This window comes from Globicephala melas, chromosome 11 (assembly GCF_963455315.2).
Source record: "Globicephala melas chromosome 11, mGloMel1.2, whole genome shotgun sequence".
Lineage (NCBI taxonomy): Eukaryota > Metazoa > Chordata > Mammalia > Artiodactyla > Delphinidae > Globicephala > Globicephala melas.
In genome coordinates this window covers 74550818-74567616 of record NC_083324.2, presented here as the reverse complement: position 1 = coordinate 74567616, position 16799 = coordinate 74550818, and the positions used below count along the sequence as shown (strand labels likewise).

General features: G+C 41.1%; 1 protein-coding gene across 3 annotated transcripts in view; it reads left to right on the top strand.

Annotated features, from left to right (window-relative positions):
• ADGRF1 (adhesion G protein-coupled receptor F1) overlaps positions 1-16799 on the top strand; it is a 34740-nt gene that overhangs the window by 5837 nt on the left and 12104 nt on the right. For all 3 annotated transcript variants that reach the window (XM_070046712.1, XM_030870524.3, XM_070046713.1), the window contains exons 2-9: positions 2501-2578; positions 4111-4201; positions 6314-6371; positions 8245-8388; positions 9351-9524; positions 11468-11568; positions 12597-12655; positions 16027-16178. In XM_070046712.1, coding sequence (XP_069902813.1) covers positions 4133-4201; positions 6314-6371; positions 8245-8388; positions 9351-9524; positions 11468-11568; positions 12597-12655; positions 16027-16178 — 757 coding nt within the window. In that variant the 5' untranslated portion in view covers positions 2501-2578; positions 4111-4132. The remainder of the gene's footprint in view (positions 1-2500; positions 2579-4110; positions 4202-6313; positions 6372-8244; positions 8389-9350; positions 9525-11467; positions 11569-12596; positions 12656-16026; positions 16179-16799) is intronic.

Here is a 16799-nt window from a genome sequence, read left to right as displayed (position 1 = left end):
CTTATCAGGTTCTCAGCCCATCTCCAAAGATGTTCCGGAATGATAATAACCAGTATGAGGAGGACACAGGAACAGAGTCCAGTAAAAACAATTTAATCTTTCTAGACTCAGATTTGCTGACTGACAGACACTAATGAAAAGAACAATTACATACACAAATAGAAACTGGGAAATGGGCACATAATAATGGAATCTGAATGTGAACAGATCTGAGCGCACCCTATTTTCTTGCTTACTTTATAGAAAAGGAAACTGAGTCCAGCAAGTGTTCTTTTTAACTTTCACAAATTCTAGCAGATAAGGGACAATGCTGAAGTTAGGGTCTAATTCATCTAGGTCTTTTCCCACTAAGTTTATTCAACATGAACACACTAAAAACATGCTGCAATATAAAATATGTGTTTAAAATTTTACTGGGAACAGATGTTTATACAGACACTCACTGAACTTTTAAATAACTTTATAGTCCTTCCAAAAGAAGTTGGTCTAGCTCATAAAAATTACCAAACCACCAAACATTTTTCCATATATGACATTGGTTATCTTTTCCGTCTCCCACCTATATCCCCACCTGTCTTTACCATATCTGCCTACTGAAAGGAATGCAAAGAAACTCTTCTCAAAGGCAAATGGCCCAAGGACTCCTATACAAAGGCAGATCCCAATGAAAATGTGACCAAAAACTTATAAAATAAGACGTAAAATAAAACCGAGATTTTAAAGGTCCTCTGCCTATTAATCAGTTCTATTTGAATCCTGATTTCTTTCAGATCCCAGCTGGAGATCTGTTCTTTCCATGTGTGTGTGTGTGTGTGTGTGTGTGTGTGTGTGTGTGTTATGCATGTGTGCACATGTGAGTCCAAGGCAGAGAGGAGGGTGACAGTTCTACTGGGAATTCTTCTATTTATAGAGGAAGAAACATAATCCCATACATATTGATGCCAGGAAAACAGCCCAAGAGTTTAACTCTGCCTAAGAATAGAATGTTGCTAAAAATGCTAGAAAATGTATGTGAGAGCAGTGCTAGTTAAGCACCACTGTTGATAAGGAGACAGCTGTTGATATAAATAAGTGATATTTGGATCCGTAAATACATAACTGGAAGATTGAGGAGACAATGGGCAGCTGTCTCCAGAGGCGTAATAGCAAATTCTAATGATTGTTCTCTAAAAACTGAAGGACAGGGATTATCAGGAATGAATTCACTTGAATGAATTCAAGGAAGTGAGGGGAGTCCCACCACGGCCAAGTCTTCCCATGGATGCCAGGGCCTCCCATGGACGCCCGGGCCAACACAGCTGTAGGTCAGGCATCGCTGGCCCCCAGCTGCACAGAGAGACGTGTGTTGTAGACAAGCACACACACTCTGATGACAAAAACAGCTTCTCGTCTATGGCAAGGGAACATGGATTCTGAGAACTTTTTTTAAAATAATCAGGACCCTTCCAGTTTAGAAGGGACGTGCTGAAAATACCACGGGGTTTGCCTCTAGGGAAGGCAAAGTTAAGTTGGATTTAAGATTACACCTCAACACACACACACACACACACACACACACACAGAGTATTTCTTGACCCTCTTTAGAGTCAGATAACTAAGTCACTGTAAAAATGTATTTTTACTACCTCCAAGCTGGGATCCCTCCATTGATACAGTGCTAGCTATCAACCCAGGGGCACCTTTTATTTGACCAGTTAATTTGCCTCAGATTGAAGTCAAATTCTGACACAATCCAACAAGTAACTACAAAAACTGGTGGTGAGATTGAAGCTAGTCGTACTAATATTAGCAGCTATCAATCATTGAGGCTCACCACCTGTCAGGCGTTGTTCTGAGTCCTCTATATTCAATGACTCATTCAATTCTCCGAAGAACCTCTGAATTAGATACGACTTTCCCCATCTTATAGATGAGCAAACCGAGGCATAGAAAGCCTAAAAAAGTGTCAAAAGGAGTCCGGTTGATAAACGCCAGGACCTGAAGCCTTTGCAGGCTAGCCACAGAGCCCGTTTTGACCCATGCACCCGGAGATAACGATTTTCCTCCTTTTGATTAGTTGTCAAATACAGTCCAGTTAAATTTGAATTTCAGAAAAACAGCTGTAATTCTGGACAATGAATAGTGTCCCAAATATCGTGTGGCACATACGCACACTAAAACATTATTTGTTATTTATCTGAAAGTCAATCTTCAGTCGTTACCCTGTCTCTAATGCCTTTTCTCTTTTCTTCTTTTTAATCAATATTTTTTAAAATTGAAGCATAGTTGATTTACAATGTTGTATTAATTTCTGCTGTATAGCAAAGTGATTCAGTTATATGTATATATAAATTCTTTTTAAAAATATTGTTTTCCATTATGGTTTATTCCAGGACATTGAATACAGTCCCCTGTGCTATACAGTAGGACCTTGTTGTTATCTATTCGATATATAAAAGCTTACATCTGCTAATCTCCGCCTCTCACTCCATCCTTTCCCACCTGTTCTCTTTTCTTGTAGGTCAGAGAGCAAAGCCTGAGGCCGCACTGTTGGGATGGCAAGGCGTGTATGAAGTTTAAAGTGCACCCAGGAAGCAAGGTAAGGGCTGGAGAACCAACCCTGGGCTTCTGTGCTGCTGTCCCCAGGCACTTATTCCAATGGTGGGTTACTGAGCTTGGGAATCATAGCTCTTCATCTTTTCCTATGGAGATGTAAAGAGAAAGGGAATTTTATGACCATGACTATGGACTTTTGTCTAAATTATTCTGAGATAACCATGAACTTGAGGACAATTTGTTGCTAACCACATCAACTATGAGGAAGGCCACAGGGAAGTATTCTTTCATGTTCTGTCAATACTGGCCAATAAAACGTTAAAAAAAATTTTTGTTAACAAAACCCCACACAACATAAAACGTACCATCTTAGCCATTTTTAAGTGTAAAGTTCAGCAGTGTTAAATATATTTACACTGTTGTGCCACAGATTTCTAGAACTTTTCCTTTTGGCAAAATTGAAACTCTATATCCACTGAATAACAACTCCCCTCTACCCGCTCCTCCCAGCCCCTGGCAACCGCATTCTTCTGTCTATTTCTATGAGTCTGACTTCTTTAGATCCTCATATAAGTGGAATCATATAGTACTTGCCATTTTGTGATTGGCTTATGTCATTTAACATAATGCCTTTAAGGTTCATCCACGATCATAGCACGTGACAGAATTTTTTTTCTTTTTAAAGGCTGAGTAATATTCCATACCCAATAAAATTTTTGGCAATGATGAAAGTGTTCTGTGTCTACACTGCCTAACATGGTAACCACTAGCCACATGTGGTTATTGAGCACTTGAAATGTGGCTAGTATGACTGAGAAACTGAGTTTTTCATTCCATTTTATTCTAATTAAAATTAAATTTATTCTAATTAAAAGTAGACTGTCACATGTGGCTAGTGGCTACTACATTGGACAGAACAGTTCTAACTCGTGATTTTTTTCATTGCCACCAAATAACCTGTGTGTAAATGATTAAATCTTGTGACCATGACTATGGGCTGAGTTTTGTCTAAATTATTCTAAGATACCCATGAACTTGAGCACAGTTGGTTGCTAATTACATGAACTATGAACAAGGAACTTTGCTGGATTGGTTCACTATTATTTTTATGCTGAAATACTCAGAGTCTATCTTTGTATTAATGGTTCTAGGGTCCTTGGTTATTTGAATGCCTGTCTTTACTGAGATGAAAAGAAAACCTCAGTGAAATATAAAAGGCTGGATGTTAAATGCACCCAGCTACAAAGTAAAGCAAGCCATGATTTTAAAATAGCCTGTGTTGAGTCAAATTTGATCACTTAGATCAAACTTAAACGTAGAAGAGAGTTCTGGAGAAATTTTCTAGTAGGTTTGTAAAGAGAAAAATTCACTAGTTCTGCAGTGGGAGTGGAAGTGATGTTGTCTCTGGTGGAAAAATATAACCATATGCTCAGGGCTTCTGATGAGCCCAGCTAGGCTTTACCCCTGTGTGCATTTAAAAATGTTGGCTTGAATGACTTGTTTTTGTGCCTCAGCCTTGCATGGCGCACACATCTAGTCACAGACTGTGACTCCAGCTGTTCTTGTCCTGTCCAGAAGCAGGAGGGGCCAGGGGAAGATGAGAGTTCCTATGCCCTGGCTCTTCTCCTTCTTCATGATCACCGAGGGCTGGAATGGCTTCCTGGGGGTAAGTTTGCGTACGTCCCGTTTTCTTCTCTACCACCTCCCCTCTGTCCTTCTGGCACTTTGAGCGTCTGTCACTCTCTAGGCAACTGCAGTGACAAAAGTTCATAGACTTGGCATCAGAAGTGCTGGGTTCTTGTCTCAACAATACCAGCATTAGCTGTGTGACCTTGGATGAGTCACTTCATCTCTTGGAGCTTGGATGACCTGACTGCAAAAACCGGGATCTTGGACTAAGCCATACTGGAGATGTTTTCTAACTCAGCGCATCCTCTCCTATGGCCTCTTTGATGGAGGAAAAGCATAGAGATCGACATTAGCAGTCCTTGGCCTCTTCCCTATCTATACTCACTTTCCTTTTTTTTTCCCAATAACCTTTTTTTTAATTGAAGTAATAATTTACATATTTTAGTTTAGTTTACATAGTTAATTTACAATGTGTTAGCTTCAGGTATACAGCAAAGTGATTCGGTTATACATATATATATGTATACATATATATATTCTTTTTCAGATTCCTTTCCATTATAGGTTATTATAAGACTTTGAGTATAGTTCCCTGTGCTATACAGTAGGTCCTTATTGTTTATCTGTTTTATACATAGTAGTGTGTATCTGTTAATCCCAAACTCCTAATTTATCACTCCCCACCTGCCCCTGTCCCCTCTGGTGACCATAAGTCCATTCTCTAAGTCTGTGAGTCTGTTTCTGTTTTGTAAGTAAGTTCATTTGTATCATTGCTTTAGATTCCCCGTATAAGTGATATCATATGATATTTGTCCTTCTCTTTCTGACACACTTCCCTTAGTATGATAATCTCTAGGTCCATCCATGTTGCTGCAAATGGCATTATTTCATTCTTTTATATGCCTGAGTAATATTCCACATCTATGCCACGTCTTCTTTATCCATTCATCTGTCAGTGGGCACTTAGGTAGCTTCCATGTCTTGGCTATTGTAAATAGTGCTGCTGTGAACATTCGGGTGTATGTATCTTTTCAGATTAGAGTTTTGTCTGGATAGATGCCCAGGAGTGGGATTGCAGGATCATACGGCAACACTATTTTTAGTTGTTTTAAGGAACCTCCATACTGCTCTCCATAGTGGCTGCACCAATTTCCATTCCCACCAGCAGCGTAGGAGGGTTCCTTTCTCTCCACACTCTACTCACTTTCTTGATGCTTTCATCTGGGGTCATGGTTTTAATGTTCTCTGCATGCCAATGACTCCAAAATCTGTGTCTCCTTCTCACACCTGTTCCCTGAACGCCACACTCACCTATCTACTACCTACTTGATATCTCCAGTTGGGTGCCAATATCCCGTCAACTTAATATGTCCAAAATTAAACTCTCGGTTTTTTCTCACCAAACCTGCTTCTCCTTGCCCATCTCAGCAAGTGGTATCACTGTCTCTCCAGCTGCTTAGGCAGAAAAATTATTATTACGCTTGACACTTCTCATAATCCACGTCTAAACCATTAGATCTTTTTTTCTGGTTTTCTCTTTAAAATATATCCAGAATCCAAACACTTCTCACCAACTCCATGGCTACCATCCTGATCCACACCTTCATCATCTCTCACCTATATTATCTCGGTAGCTCCTGAAACACTCTCATTGCTTCGGTGCTTGTCTATTCCCAACACGGCTGCAGGATTGAGCCTTCTAGAAAGTGGAGCAGAGCACACCTTTCCTCCATTCAGAACTCTCCAGCGGGCTCCCATCCCACTCAAGCAAAAGCTAAGCCCTTGCCACAGCCCGGAAGGATCTACAGGACCTGCCTCCCTAGAGATACTCTCTGACATCACCTCCTGCCCCGCCTCCCCGACTCCACTTAGCTGCTCTGGCCTTCACGTGCCAGGCATATTCTTATCCCAGGGCCTTTGCACCTGTTCCTCCCTCCTCCTGGGAAGTTCTTTCTCAGGGATCCTTCAGGTTTGTGCTCAAAAGGTGCCTCAGCGATGTCCTTTTCTGCCCCCCTCCCCCACCATCCCTGGCTTGCATTTTAGATCCATGATTTCAGTTTATCTGGGAAATCCAACGAGGCCTTATGAAATACAATATGACCAAGCCTCGCTGTAATTCTTCTTCTTTTTTTTTTTTTTCTCTTAACAGAGTGATGATGGCATCAAAACAAAGCAAGAACTCATTTTGAATAAGAAAAAGCCTCTAGGTGAGACTCCCTCAGATAGCACGGTACAGCACACCCTGGAGCCCAGAGAGCAGGGTTCAAATCCCAGGGGCGCTCCTGATGGGTTTTATGATCTTTGGCACATCGTTAAATACCTCAAATCCGTAAAACGATAATTACAGTAATTCCTTGTGAGGATGAAATACTATAATAGAGGCATAGTATCCTGTCCCATAGCCAGCCAGTAGCTGCTGCATACTTGTCCTTTCCCTCTTCACCTTGATCCCATAATGTAATGCATGGCACAGACTTCAGTCCAGGAATGAGTTGTGGTCTGGAATTTGGTTTGCGGGTCTGATGTTTCAAGCACTGTATATATTTCCTCACGGAAACAATGGTACACACAGACGGTGGTTAGGTTCCTGGGTCAGTCCTCAAAAGCCTTTTTACGGTGCCATGAATCTGCCATCCAGCAATGCGCTAATAGGGCCATAGACCTTCCCACACTGTAGCAAGGCTACAATTCGTTGGGAAAATGAAACCAGAGCTTCAGCTTGGAATGCCATGGAAAGGTGTTACCAGTGCCATGCACTATCCTAAGTGTGTTAGATGAATTAAAGCCTCACAAAGATCCTCTGAGTTAGGTACAATCTCCATCTTTATTTTACAGGTAGTGAAACTGACGAGGCCGGTGGGTAGGTGGGGCAGGATTCAACGCCCAGTCAGTCTGGCTCCAGAACCAGAGCCATTCATCTTTCCCCCCTTCCCCACCTATTACCTGCTTGGGCCTCCTAGCTTACATCCCTTGGAGTAATTCCCAAGGCCGGGACAGAGTTTCCGGCCTTAAGGAGATGCGGAGAGGGGTGAGTTGGTGGCAACTACAGCAGGCAGGAGTCTCCTGTAAATGTCCCGGGACATGCTGCAGCTTCTGGATTTCCTTCTGAGAAGCCTAGGGATTGATCCAGCTGCTTTTCTTCCCTCTAAATCTCCCAGCTCCCCCGGACCCTTAAGAAATGGGACAGTCTCATAGAAGCTCCCCATCTCACCTGTGCCTGTAGAAAGCATGGTCCCGTCCTGAGAGATCTAAGGGATTCTAAGAGAGTTCACTGCCGATGATAACAAAATGAGACCCAGGAAGAAAGGATGTTCACCTTTTGCCTCTTTTTCTCTGAGGCCCTTCACATTCTTAACCTGGGGTCCACAGAGGACCTTGGGAGGATTTTGAGACCCCATGGAACTTCATACAGAGTTTCATGTGAACGTGCCTAAGTGAATTCTGGGTGCGATTCCTCTTCTCTCCCAGCCCAAAACACCTAATGGTCTCTTCTTAGGGAAACAAAAGGTACTGCTCAGAAACGATAGGGTGGAGGTGAGGGTGCATCAAGGCTCAAGTAAGGTTTGCTTTGGTTTTACTCGTGCATTTCATCTCAATAGCAAACTCAGCTAATTAGTGGAACATTTGTACAGGAGAAGGAAGGGCTCTTTGGAGAGGAAAGAGGGGACTGGGGGTTTTATATCAAAGATACATCCAGGAGACCAGAGCTGGGGGAGGAGTCGGGTAGAGTGACCAGGACTTTCTCACCTCTTCTCCCTTCAGTCTTGACCCTGAAACTTGACTCTGGATGTGACCTGAGAAGTATATAAAGTCAGGAGGGCGATGCTGGGGTGGGTCAGAGAGCACAGAGCAGCTGGCCTGGCCGAAGTCAGAGGAGAGAGGTGTCTTAGGCACCTGTGGACCGTCTGATGCTTTGCTCGGGATGCTCATTTTTAGTCCATGTCTGGATGAATGGAAGTGACCAAGCCATGTCCGTGACCCTCAGGCTGAATCTGACAAGCGCTCCGAGGTCACTTGCTCTGCAGTATCTCCCTCCCAGCCTGAGAAAAGAAGCCTTTGACGGTCTCTCTTTCTCTCTAGGTCCAATCCAGGAATACGAGCTGCTGCTTCAGGTAGCCTATCGAGATTCCAAGGAGAAAAGAGACGTGAAGAACTTTCTGAAGCTTTTGGAGCCTTGCCCTGTTTTTGGGCCAGTGAAGATTATCAGAGCAAAGGCCACCACGTGTGAGTCAGTCTCTGGTAACTGGGAGTGGAAATGGGGAAGGTGGTGTGTGAGTCAGGAGAGGTTAGGTTCTGCTGGGGAATCAATCATCCCCCCAATATCTGTGGCTGAAAAGAATAGATGCTTGTAAAAAATATCTGGCCATCAGCACTAATGACCACCACAATGGGGTTAGGAGAAGTTAAATGATTTATCTAAAGCAAGGGTTCTCAGAGTGTGGTACCCAGACCGACAGTAGCAGCAGCATCAGGGAACTTAAAAGAAATGCAGATCCCTGGCTCCATTCCAGACTTACTGAATCATAACCTTTGGGGTGAGACCCCTCCCAGAAGGTTCTGATGCATGATCACGTTTGAGAACCATTTACTGCACACCATTGTGCATATTTTCACAACCGTATGTGGTGACTTTGCCCCATTTTTTTTTTTTTTTCTATTGAAAAGGAAAGGTTCTTTGGTGGGAGTTTTAGGTCCAATACAAGCATACAGGATTGGTTAATAAAATTTTTCATCATGACTCTCAACAAAAAGGTCTCTCTGCCTTTGCCATATTGCTAACAGGGACTTTGGGGGAGTGATGCTAGGTGGATAGGAGCCTCCGATAAGACAGTGGACAAATACCATCTAGAACCCTTTAAATAACTCTCAGGTCGACATATCCTCTTCTGCTTCTTTCTCCATGTAAGTGGTACCGACTGGGCACACATCCTTCTTTTGGACGCTAGCCCCGGACACTTGATTGTTATGTTAGCTGGGTTTCTGATCCAACCTCAGTATCTATTGAGTGGGACGTTTCCTTAACCTTAAACATACTTGTTTCCATCTTGTTTTCATCCTTACAGCTTTTGGAGAGAAATATCTCTAGCTTTCGGTTCAGATTCTATATCAGAACCAAAGATGAGAACTCAACCATAGCCAATTTATTAACCAGGTCCCGTGAGACCAAGCTCTGTTTTTTCGTGCAGACTGTGGCATCCAGAACGGGGTCCTGCGCTGTGCCTGTGACGACGGCTACTCCTGGTTTCCTCCCTCATGCCTTGATCCCCAGAAATGCTACCTTCACACGGAGGGATCTCTCCAGAGCTGTGATTGTCATCTCAACAACCTCACCCAGAGTGTCCATTTCTGTGAGAGAACAAGTAAGTGTGTAAGGATACACCCCTCCCACCTCCACATGTGACAGAGAGAGAAGGACCACTGGGTCTGTGCCCCAGTGTTTCTCTTTGCCTCCCAGAGAAGAGCCGGTGTTTACAGGGAGTTGGAAGGGCAGTGATGACGTACCCTGCTAGGCTTGGCTGGACACAGCGAGAGCTTCGTAAGTGCAGAAAATTCAGAAATGCGAGCTGATGTTTGGGCGCTAGTTCAGCCTGGAGGTAATCCAGCTCACCTCGACAATTCTACGATCCTGCTGAGATTTAGGGAGATTCCCTGAAATTCCAACTAGGGGAACAGCTTGAGTAAATAACGTTTTTCTTCCCACCTTCTGTTTACTTCTTTGGCCAACATCAATTTCCAGAAAATAAAAATTTAGAGTTGTGCAGGCAGGGAGGGCTGCCTAGTGATTACATTGAAAGAAATTCTGTAAATTGCCAACAAATATGTGTGTTGAATGAATTGCCAAAACCAAACACAAGTTGAAAGTCTAGTTTAGGAGCCAGTGGACGCTGAGGGAGCTACTGCTGACTTAGGCTGATGCCCAGTGGATGATGGGGTGAGCCGCATGACGTGGGCTCCGACAGCTTGAAGGACTTTAAGAAACGTCCCCAAAGACTAGTCCAGTTATCTTGAAGCTCCAGATTTTGGTAGAGTGGAGCAAAGAGTGAAGGAGGACCTGAAATAGCCCAGCTTTCCTGGGTCTCCCTGGGTCCCTTTCCCAGAACCACAGCAGTTCAGGTTAAGGTAACACTTCTTTCTTTATTTATTTTAAAAATTTGATTAAAGTATAGTTGATTTACAATGTTGTGTTTAATTTCTGCTGTACAGAAAAGTGACTCAGTTTTATATGCATCTATCTATCTATCTATCTATCCTTTTTTCATATTCTTTTCCATTATGGGTTATCAAAGGATATTGAATACAGTTCCCTGTGCTATGCAGTAGGACCTGTTGATTATCCATCCTGTATATAATAGTTTGCATCTGCTAATCCCAGACTCCTAATCCTTCCTGCCTCAAGTAACACGTATTTATTAAACACCATCTTTATACCCAGATCTGGGGCAAATTCTGGGAGGTCACCATGAGGCATTTCTCTTGCTGTCGATCAATTAGCAAGCTACCTGGGGAGGCCAGAGGCTGTTAACACATGAAAGAAGACAATGTGATCTCTTCAACAAATTTTGATGAAAGCCTACACTTTGAAAAGTGGCCCAAGTCTGATCCATCTTTGGGGGATACAAAGATGGATCAGATAGGGATTACACTCACAGGGAGATTCCCAAAGTAGAGTGGGGACACACATACATGAGGTGTGTTCACAGATAGGATAGATGTGTAGGTGAAGAGGCTGGAAGGGACGTATGGATAACGTACTGTAAGAATTTAAAGGAGAGGGAGACTCTTTTCATCTGGGGCCCAGGGAAGGTCTTGCTAAAGAGGCGCATTTAACTAAGTCCTGAATGAAAGATACACAGGATTTGTCCATCCAGAGGTGGGGAATAACCTGTCCCAGAGGAGAAAAGCACCAGTGATGGGTAAGCAAGGGGTAAGTTGGAGTTAGCAAGTAGTGATTTTTTTTTTTTTTTTAATTTTTAAATAGGGACAACGTTTAAGCTCAGGGCCTAGACTGGGATAAGTGCCTTTTATAACCACATGTGAGTGGCTACTCATTTACCTGCTTATAAGGTCATCTTGATTATCGCACTTTCCCATTATCTTCCAAATCCACAAAAGAGAATTCCGGTTTTATGGATACTTCCTATATTACTTTAGGTGAACATTCATCATAAAAAGAAAATTGACAAAACAAAGAAGAAAGTACCAGTGTCAAATAGATGGGCTGAATTAGACTTCTGTAACTTTAAGCTATAATATATCAAGTGAGTAATTTTTATCTCTGTAAATTTCTTTTTATTTTCCATAGAGGTTTGGGGTACTTTCAAAATTGATGAAAGATTTACAAAAGATCTTTTGGATTCATCTTCTGCTATATACTCCAAATATACCACTGGAATTGAACTTCAAGTAAGCACCTTCTACTTATTACAAAAGAAATCCTTGCCTAAACCTAAGTTCAGGTGTTTCCAATTCAACATATTTATTTAACACATATTCTTAATTTTTCATTTTCAATGACTTACTACATAGCAGTTAATCACTCTACCCACAAGTGATGTACTTTGAACATTTTCTTTCAAGGAGCGTTAAGCAATTGGCTTCTTCCCATTCCTTTAGTGTTTAGTTTTGCTCATTTGTTAGGGTTAATATTAAACCACACCCTCTTGATTCTTTTCTTTTTTTTTTTTAAGTACTAAGGATCTTTATTCTCAGGTCTGATATTGAATCTGTGGCTGCAGGTAATGTCACTATGTTGAGAATAAAAGTTCCCGTTATCTTCATTCTTTGCAAGTCTTCAGCCACAAAGTTACACCTTATTCTCATAATTAGATGAGTGAATCAAGCCTTCTTGATTATTTTCTGATTTTTATTTGTCAAAAGAAAGTTTTCATGATCCAAGCTCAATTGTTAACATTTGGGATTTGTTCCTTAAAGAAGCCTCTCTTGTTAGAGGCTAAAGAGGGTTACTGACCAAAATTCTGGACTTCATAATGAAGTAACATAAACTACCTCTACCTAGGATGGTGGCTTAGATGTGGTCCTAACTGAAGACATGCACAAACACTTCGCAGGCAGATTCAGTTTAAGCATCTATTGAAATCAATGGCTTATTTAGGGGAAGGAGAAAATAGATTTTGGATGAATTTATTACATTATCTGGCACCCGACCCATCCTCTAGTCTAAGCAGTTGGTTCTACATTCTTTATTAGCAACCTCAACATTAAATTATATGTGTGTACGGAGGCGTGTGTGTGTACATTTTCTGCTATCATTTTAAATGTATTTCTACAACATGCAACTACCTCTCACCATATCTCTTTCCTTTTCTTGCTGCTTCCGTTGGTTATTTATTGTCTGTGATCATTTTTTGCTCAAATGTCTTTCTTGTGTGGGAACAAAGATCAACGTATTGCTCTTTGCTCTCTTTGTAAAGCTTAAAGAAGCCTACAAAAGTATCCAAGGTTTTGAGTCAGTTCAAGTCACCCAGTTTCGGTAAGTAATACAACGGTCTTAGAAGGGCATCCCTGGAATCATGCACCCGTCCTGCAGGATGCCTCATGCTGTTTCCAAGTGACCTTGACAGAAAATACGTCAACTGCTTTTTGAAGCAGGATTCTTACTAAAACTGAATAAAAGTCTGTGGTGCTTTAAAAAATCTTAAGAAGAAAGCCTATATTCTCATTTAAATGCCTTTGCGAATATAAATATTAAATGGCATTCTCGAAGCTATGGATCGGAAACTAGAATTGGAAACCCGCATGGCTTGGAAGGAAGCAGGAGGACGTGGTGTGCATGCATGGGAAGGGGCGAGTGGTGGTGACAAGGGTTGTGGGTTGCGGAGGGATGCGTTTTCTCCTTCCATGAACACAGAGGGTGTGATGTTGTATAACTGGGGGCCAGAAGGGGCTCCTTGGGTAAAATATTATATTTTTGTGTAGATATCATGTATGCACCATAGTTCAAAGCCCAGTAGTCATTGTCTACAGCAAAGAAAGAGATATTTAGTAAATTACCCTTTTGTTTATACTTTAATTCAAAAGTTATTTGGTTAGTTACCCGCCTGTGTGTTGATTACCAGCTATTTATGGTCTGCTTGATAGAGGAAGTGACTTACAGGTCAGAGAACTTAACTTCTTATATACTTTCTTCACAGCTAAAGAAGAGCTATAGGAAATTTTCAGTAGCTTTTGCTATAAATATACTGTCCTGGACATTATCCTTTAAGTCTTCTCATGTACCTATAAAAAAGGCTCACATATATAATATTCTTTAAAATTCAGTGCTAGGAAAAACACTGCTTCTTTTTTCTTATATCAAGGTCTATATAATTAATCTAACTTCTGTTTTTGACTTTGCCGTCATTGAATTCATAGACAGCATTGAAACTCAATCAACAGTTTTGTATTCAATATTCACGTTTCTTTTCCTTGGTCCTGGTTTTCTATTTATATTTCTAATTTATATTCCATCATATATATATATATATATATATATATATATATCTTACAAACTGTCTCCAATAATTTGTAGACAAAATCACAGTAAATGTACACATAAGTCTATAAAATACAACTATTTTGGTTTTACTCTTTACGTACATGATCTAAAGTAAATCTTAGTCTCTCACAGTCTCAATTTATTTATCTGTCAAACAGGACTGTTAATACCTGTGGAATTTGAGTTAACCTCATTACATAAAATGAAATAATAGAAAAATACTTTTCAAACACGATAGAAGGGCCGTATCAATGAAAAGGCATTGTGATCATCACAGCATAAAAGGGTATTTGGGTTTATTTATTGTGAGTTCAATGTAGTTCAATGTAGTGATTAAGAATTTGAGCTTTAGAGAGCCAGAGGTTCATATCCATCAATTAATAATTAATGACTTGACCCAACTTCTTTAGGACTCAGTTCTCTTATCTATAAAATGAGAATAACCCTAACCCTAACCCTCATGGAGTTGCAGGATTAAATTAATCCATGTTATCTCACTTGCTTTCGTAACTTCAAATACCATCTGTATACAGATGGGTTCTAAATTTATTACTTGACCTCAGCCTCTCCCCTAAACTCTGGACTCCAACATCCAATGCCTATTAACATCTCCAGGTGATTTTCTAGTAGGCATGTCAAATGTAACAGGTCCAAAATGGGAGTCCTCCAACTGCCCCCCATCATAAGCTTTCATCTCCTTCTCCCACTGTCTTCCCCATCTCATTTCCAGACCCAAATCTTAGAGCTATCCTGTCTTAATTTATTTTCCAATAAATTATACTTAATTATTGAAGTATAATTTACATACAGTGATATGCTCAAAACCTAATTGTACAGCTTTATTAGCTTTGACAAATACTAATACACGCCACCTCCTATCAAGACAGACCATTTCCATTATCCCCAAAGTTCCCTTGTGCCCCTTTCCAGCCAATCTCCATGTACATTCCTACCTCCCTACCAGAAATAACCACTGATCTTATTTCTATCACCATAGGCTGGTTTTGCTTATGCTAGAACTTTACCTAAATGGAATCATGTAGTGTATAGTTTTTGGGGGGGCCTGGCTTCTTTCACTCAGCCTAAGGCCTTTGAGACTCATCCTTGGCTTTCTGAGTATCAGTGATTCCTTCCTTTTTATTGCCCAGTAATAATCCATTGTATGAATATACTACAGTTTGTTTTTCAATTCCCTGGGGTCGTTCTTGCCTGGTTTCTTTCTCCCACACCCAAAATCTGCTCCGTTAGCAAGTCTTCTGGCTCTATCTTCAAATACAACCTGAAACTGACCAGTTCACTTCTCCCCACACACACTGCTACTCAATCCGTTCAGGGCACCACCCTCTCCTTCCTAACTAGCTTTCCTGCTTCTCTGCTTCCTCCCTTCACCTATTTTCTACACAGCAGCCAGAGTGATGATCTTAAATTATAAATCTGATCATGCCATGCCTTTTCAAAAAGAGTAAAACCTTTTAATAAAAGATGAAATTCAGACTCAAAGGCCCTCTTCCATCTGGCTCCTGGGTACCTCTCAAGGGTCATCTCCTATCCATCTCTCACCTGCTCATTGAATTTTAGTCACGTTAGCCTTGAAGTTTGTCAGACTCACAGGCATTTTCTTGCCTCCAGCCCTTCTCAGGTGCTGGCCACGCTGTACCAATTCTCTTTGCATCACTGGCTGTTTCTTTTCATCCTTCAGGTCTCAGCTTCAAAGATCCTCTGCACAGAGAAGCCTTTCCTGACCAGTCTTATTTAAAGTGGGCCTCACGTCTACTTGATATTCTTTTTTTTTTAAAGATCTACATGAAGAAAACTTTATTTTATTTTTAAAGTTGTATTGGCATGTTGTTGATTTTCAATGTTGTCTTAGTTTCAGGTGTACAGCAAAGTGAATCAGTTATACATATATCCACCCTTTTTTAGATTCTTTCCCCATATAGGCCATTATAAAGTATTAGGTAGAGTTCCCTGGCTGTACAGTAGGTCCTTATTAATTATCTATTTTGTATATAGTAGTGTGTATATGTCCATCCCAATCTCCCAATTTATCCCTCCCCCCACCTTACCCTCTGGTAACCATAAGTTTGTTTTCTACATCTGTAACTCTATCCCTGAACTTGTCCCTCATAACACTTAACAAAATTTGGAATTATATATATATATATATTTATAATTATGATTTTATATATTTGGTGGTTATTTGTTTCTTATTTGCCTTGCCTTCTCCACTGGCACGTAAGCTCCAAGAAGGCAAAGACCAAATCTGTTTGATCTATTCCCACTGACCCAATGCCATCCCCACACAGAATAAGCCTTGAGTGACTGAATGAATGAATCTCATGTTTCTTTCCACATCATCATTGTAGAAATGGAAGCATCATTGCTGGGTATGAAGTTGTTGGTTCCAGCAACACATCTGAACTGCTGTCAGGCATTGGGCAGGCGGCTAAGAAGGCTAAGACAGGCCTGCATCAGCTGTTTCCACTAGAAGACAACTCTTTCAGAGTGTTCGGAAAAGGTAACACTGGATTCCCGTCCTCTGTAGGGAAGTAGATTAGGGGAGCCTAATTAGTAGATTGTATTATATATTGGAGATGTTCCCGAAACGGAATTGTTCTAAGACTGACTTTTAGTAGAAACAAGCAGCTGTTTCTCCTCCCGACCAGGATGAAACTCAATTTCAGCTCCACTATTTCAGACGCTTGCTCATGGGTCAGCTGACCTCCAGTTCTTAGTGTAAACGTCACACAAGACTGATTCACTGCAGGCGCTGATGGAAATGATTCAGCAATCGTTTCCTGGTATACATGCTGGAAGAGCCCTGGGGCTGATGAAATTCCTAAATCATAATCCAAGGGACCCAGGAGAGAAAGCATTTTTTCCAGGTCATTCACATACACCCAGACACACAAACACACACAGATATACATAGACACACACACCCTACTTCTTTTCTTCAGATGTTTAAAAAATTCTTTACATTCAGTTTTAAACCTCTCTTACCAAGCTTTGTGCCACTTTCAACATTTATTCAACAAATATTTACTAAGTATCCAAAGTGATTAGGCACTTAAGACACAGCAGTGGGGAAAAGAAACAAAATTCATAGCCCTTGTGGTTCTTCCTTTCAAGGCTTCCT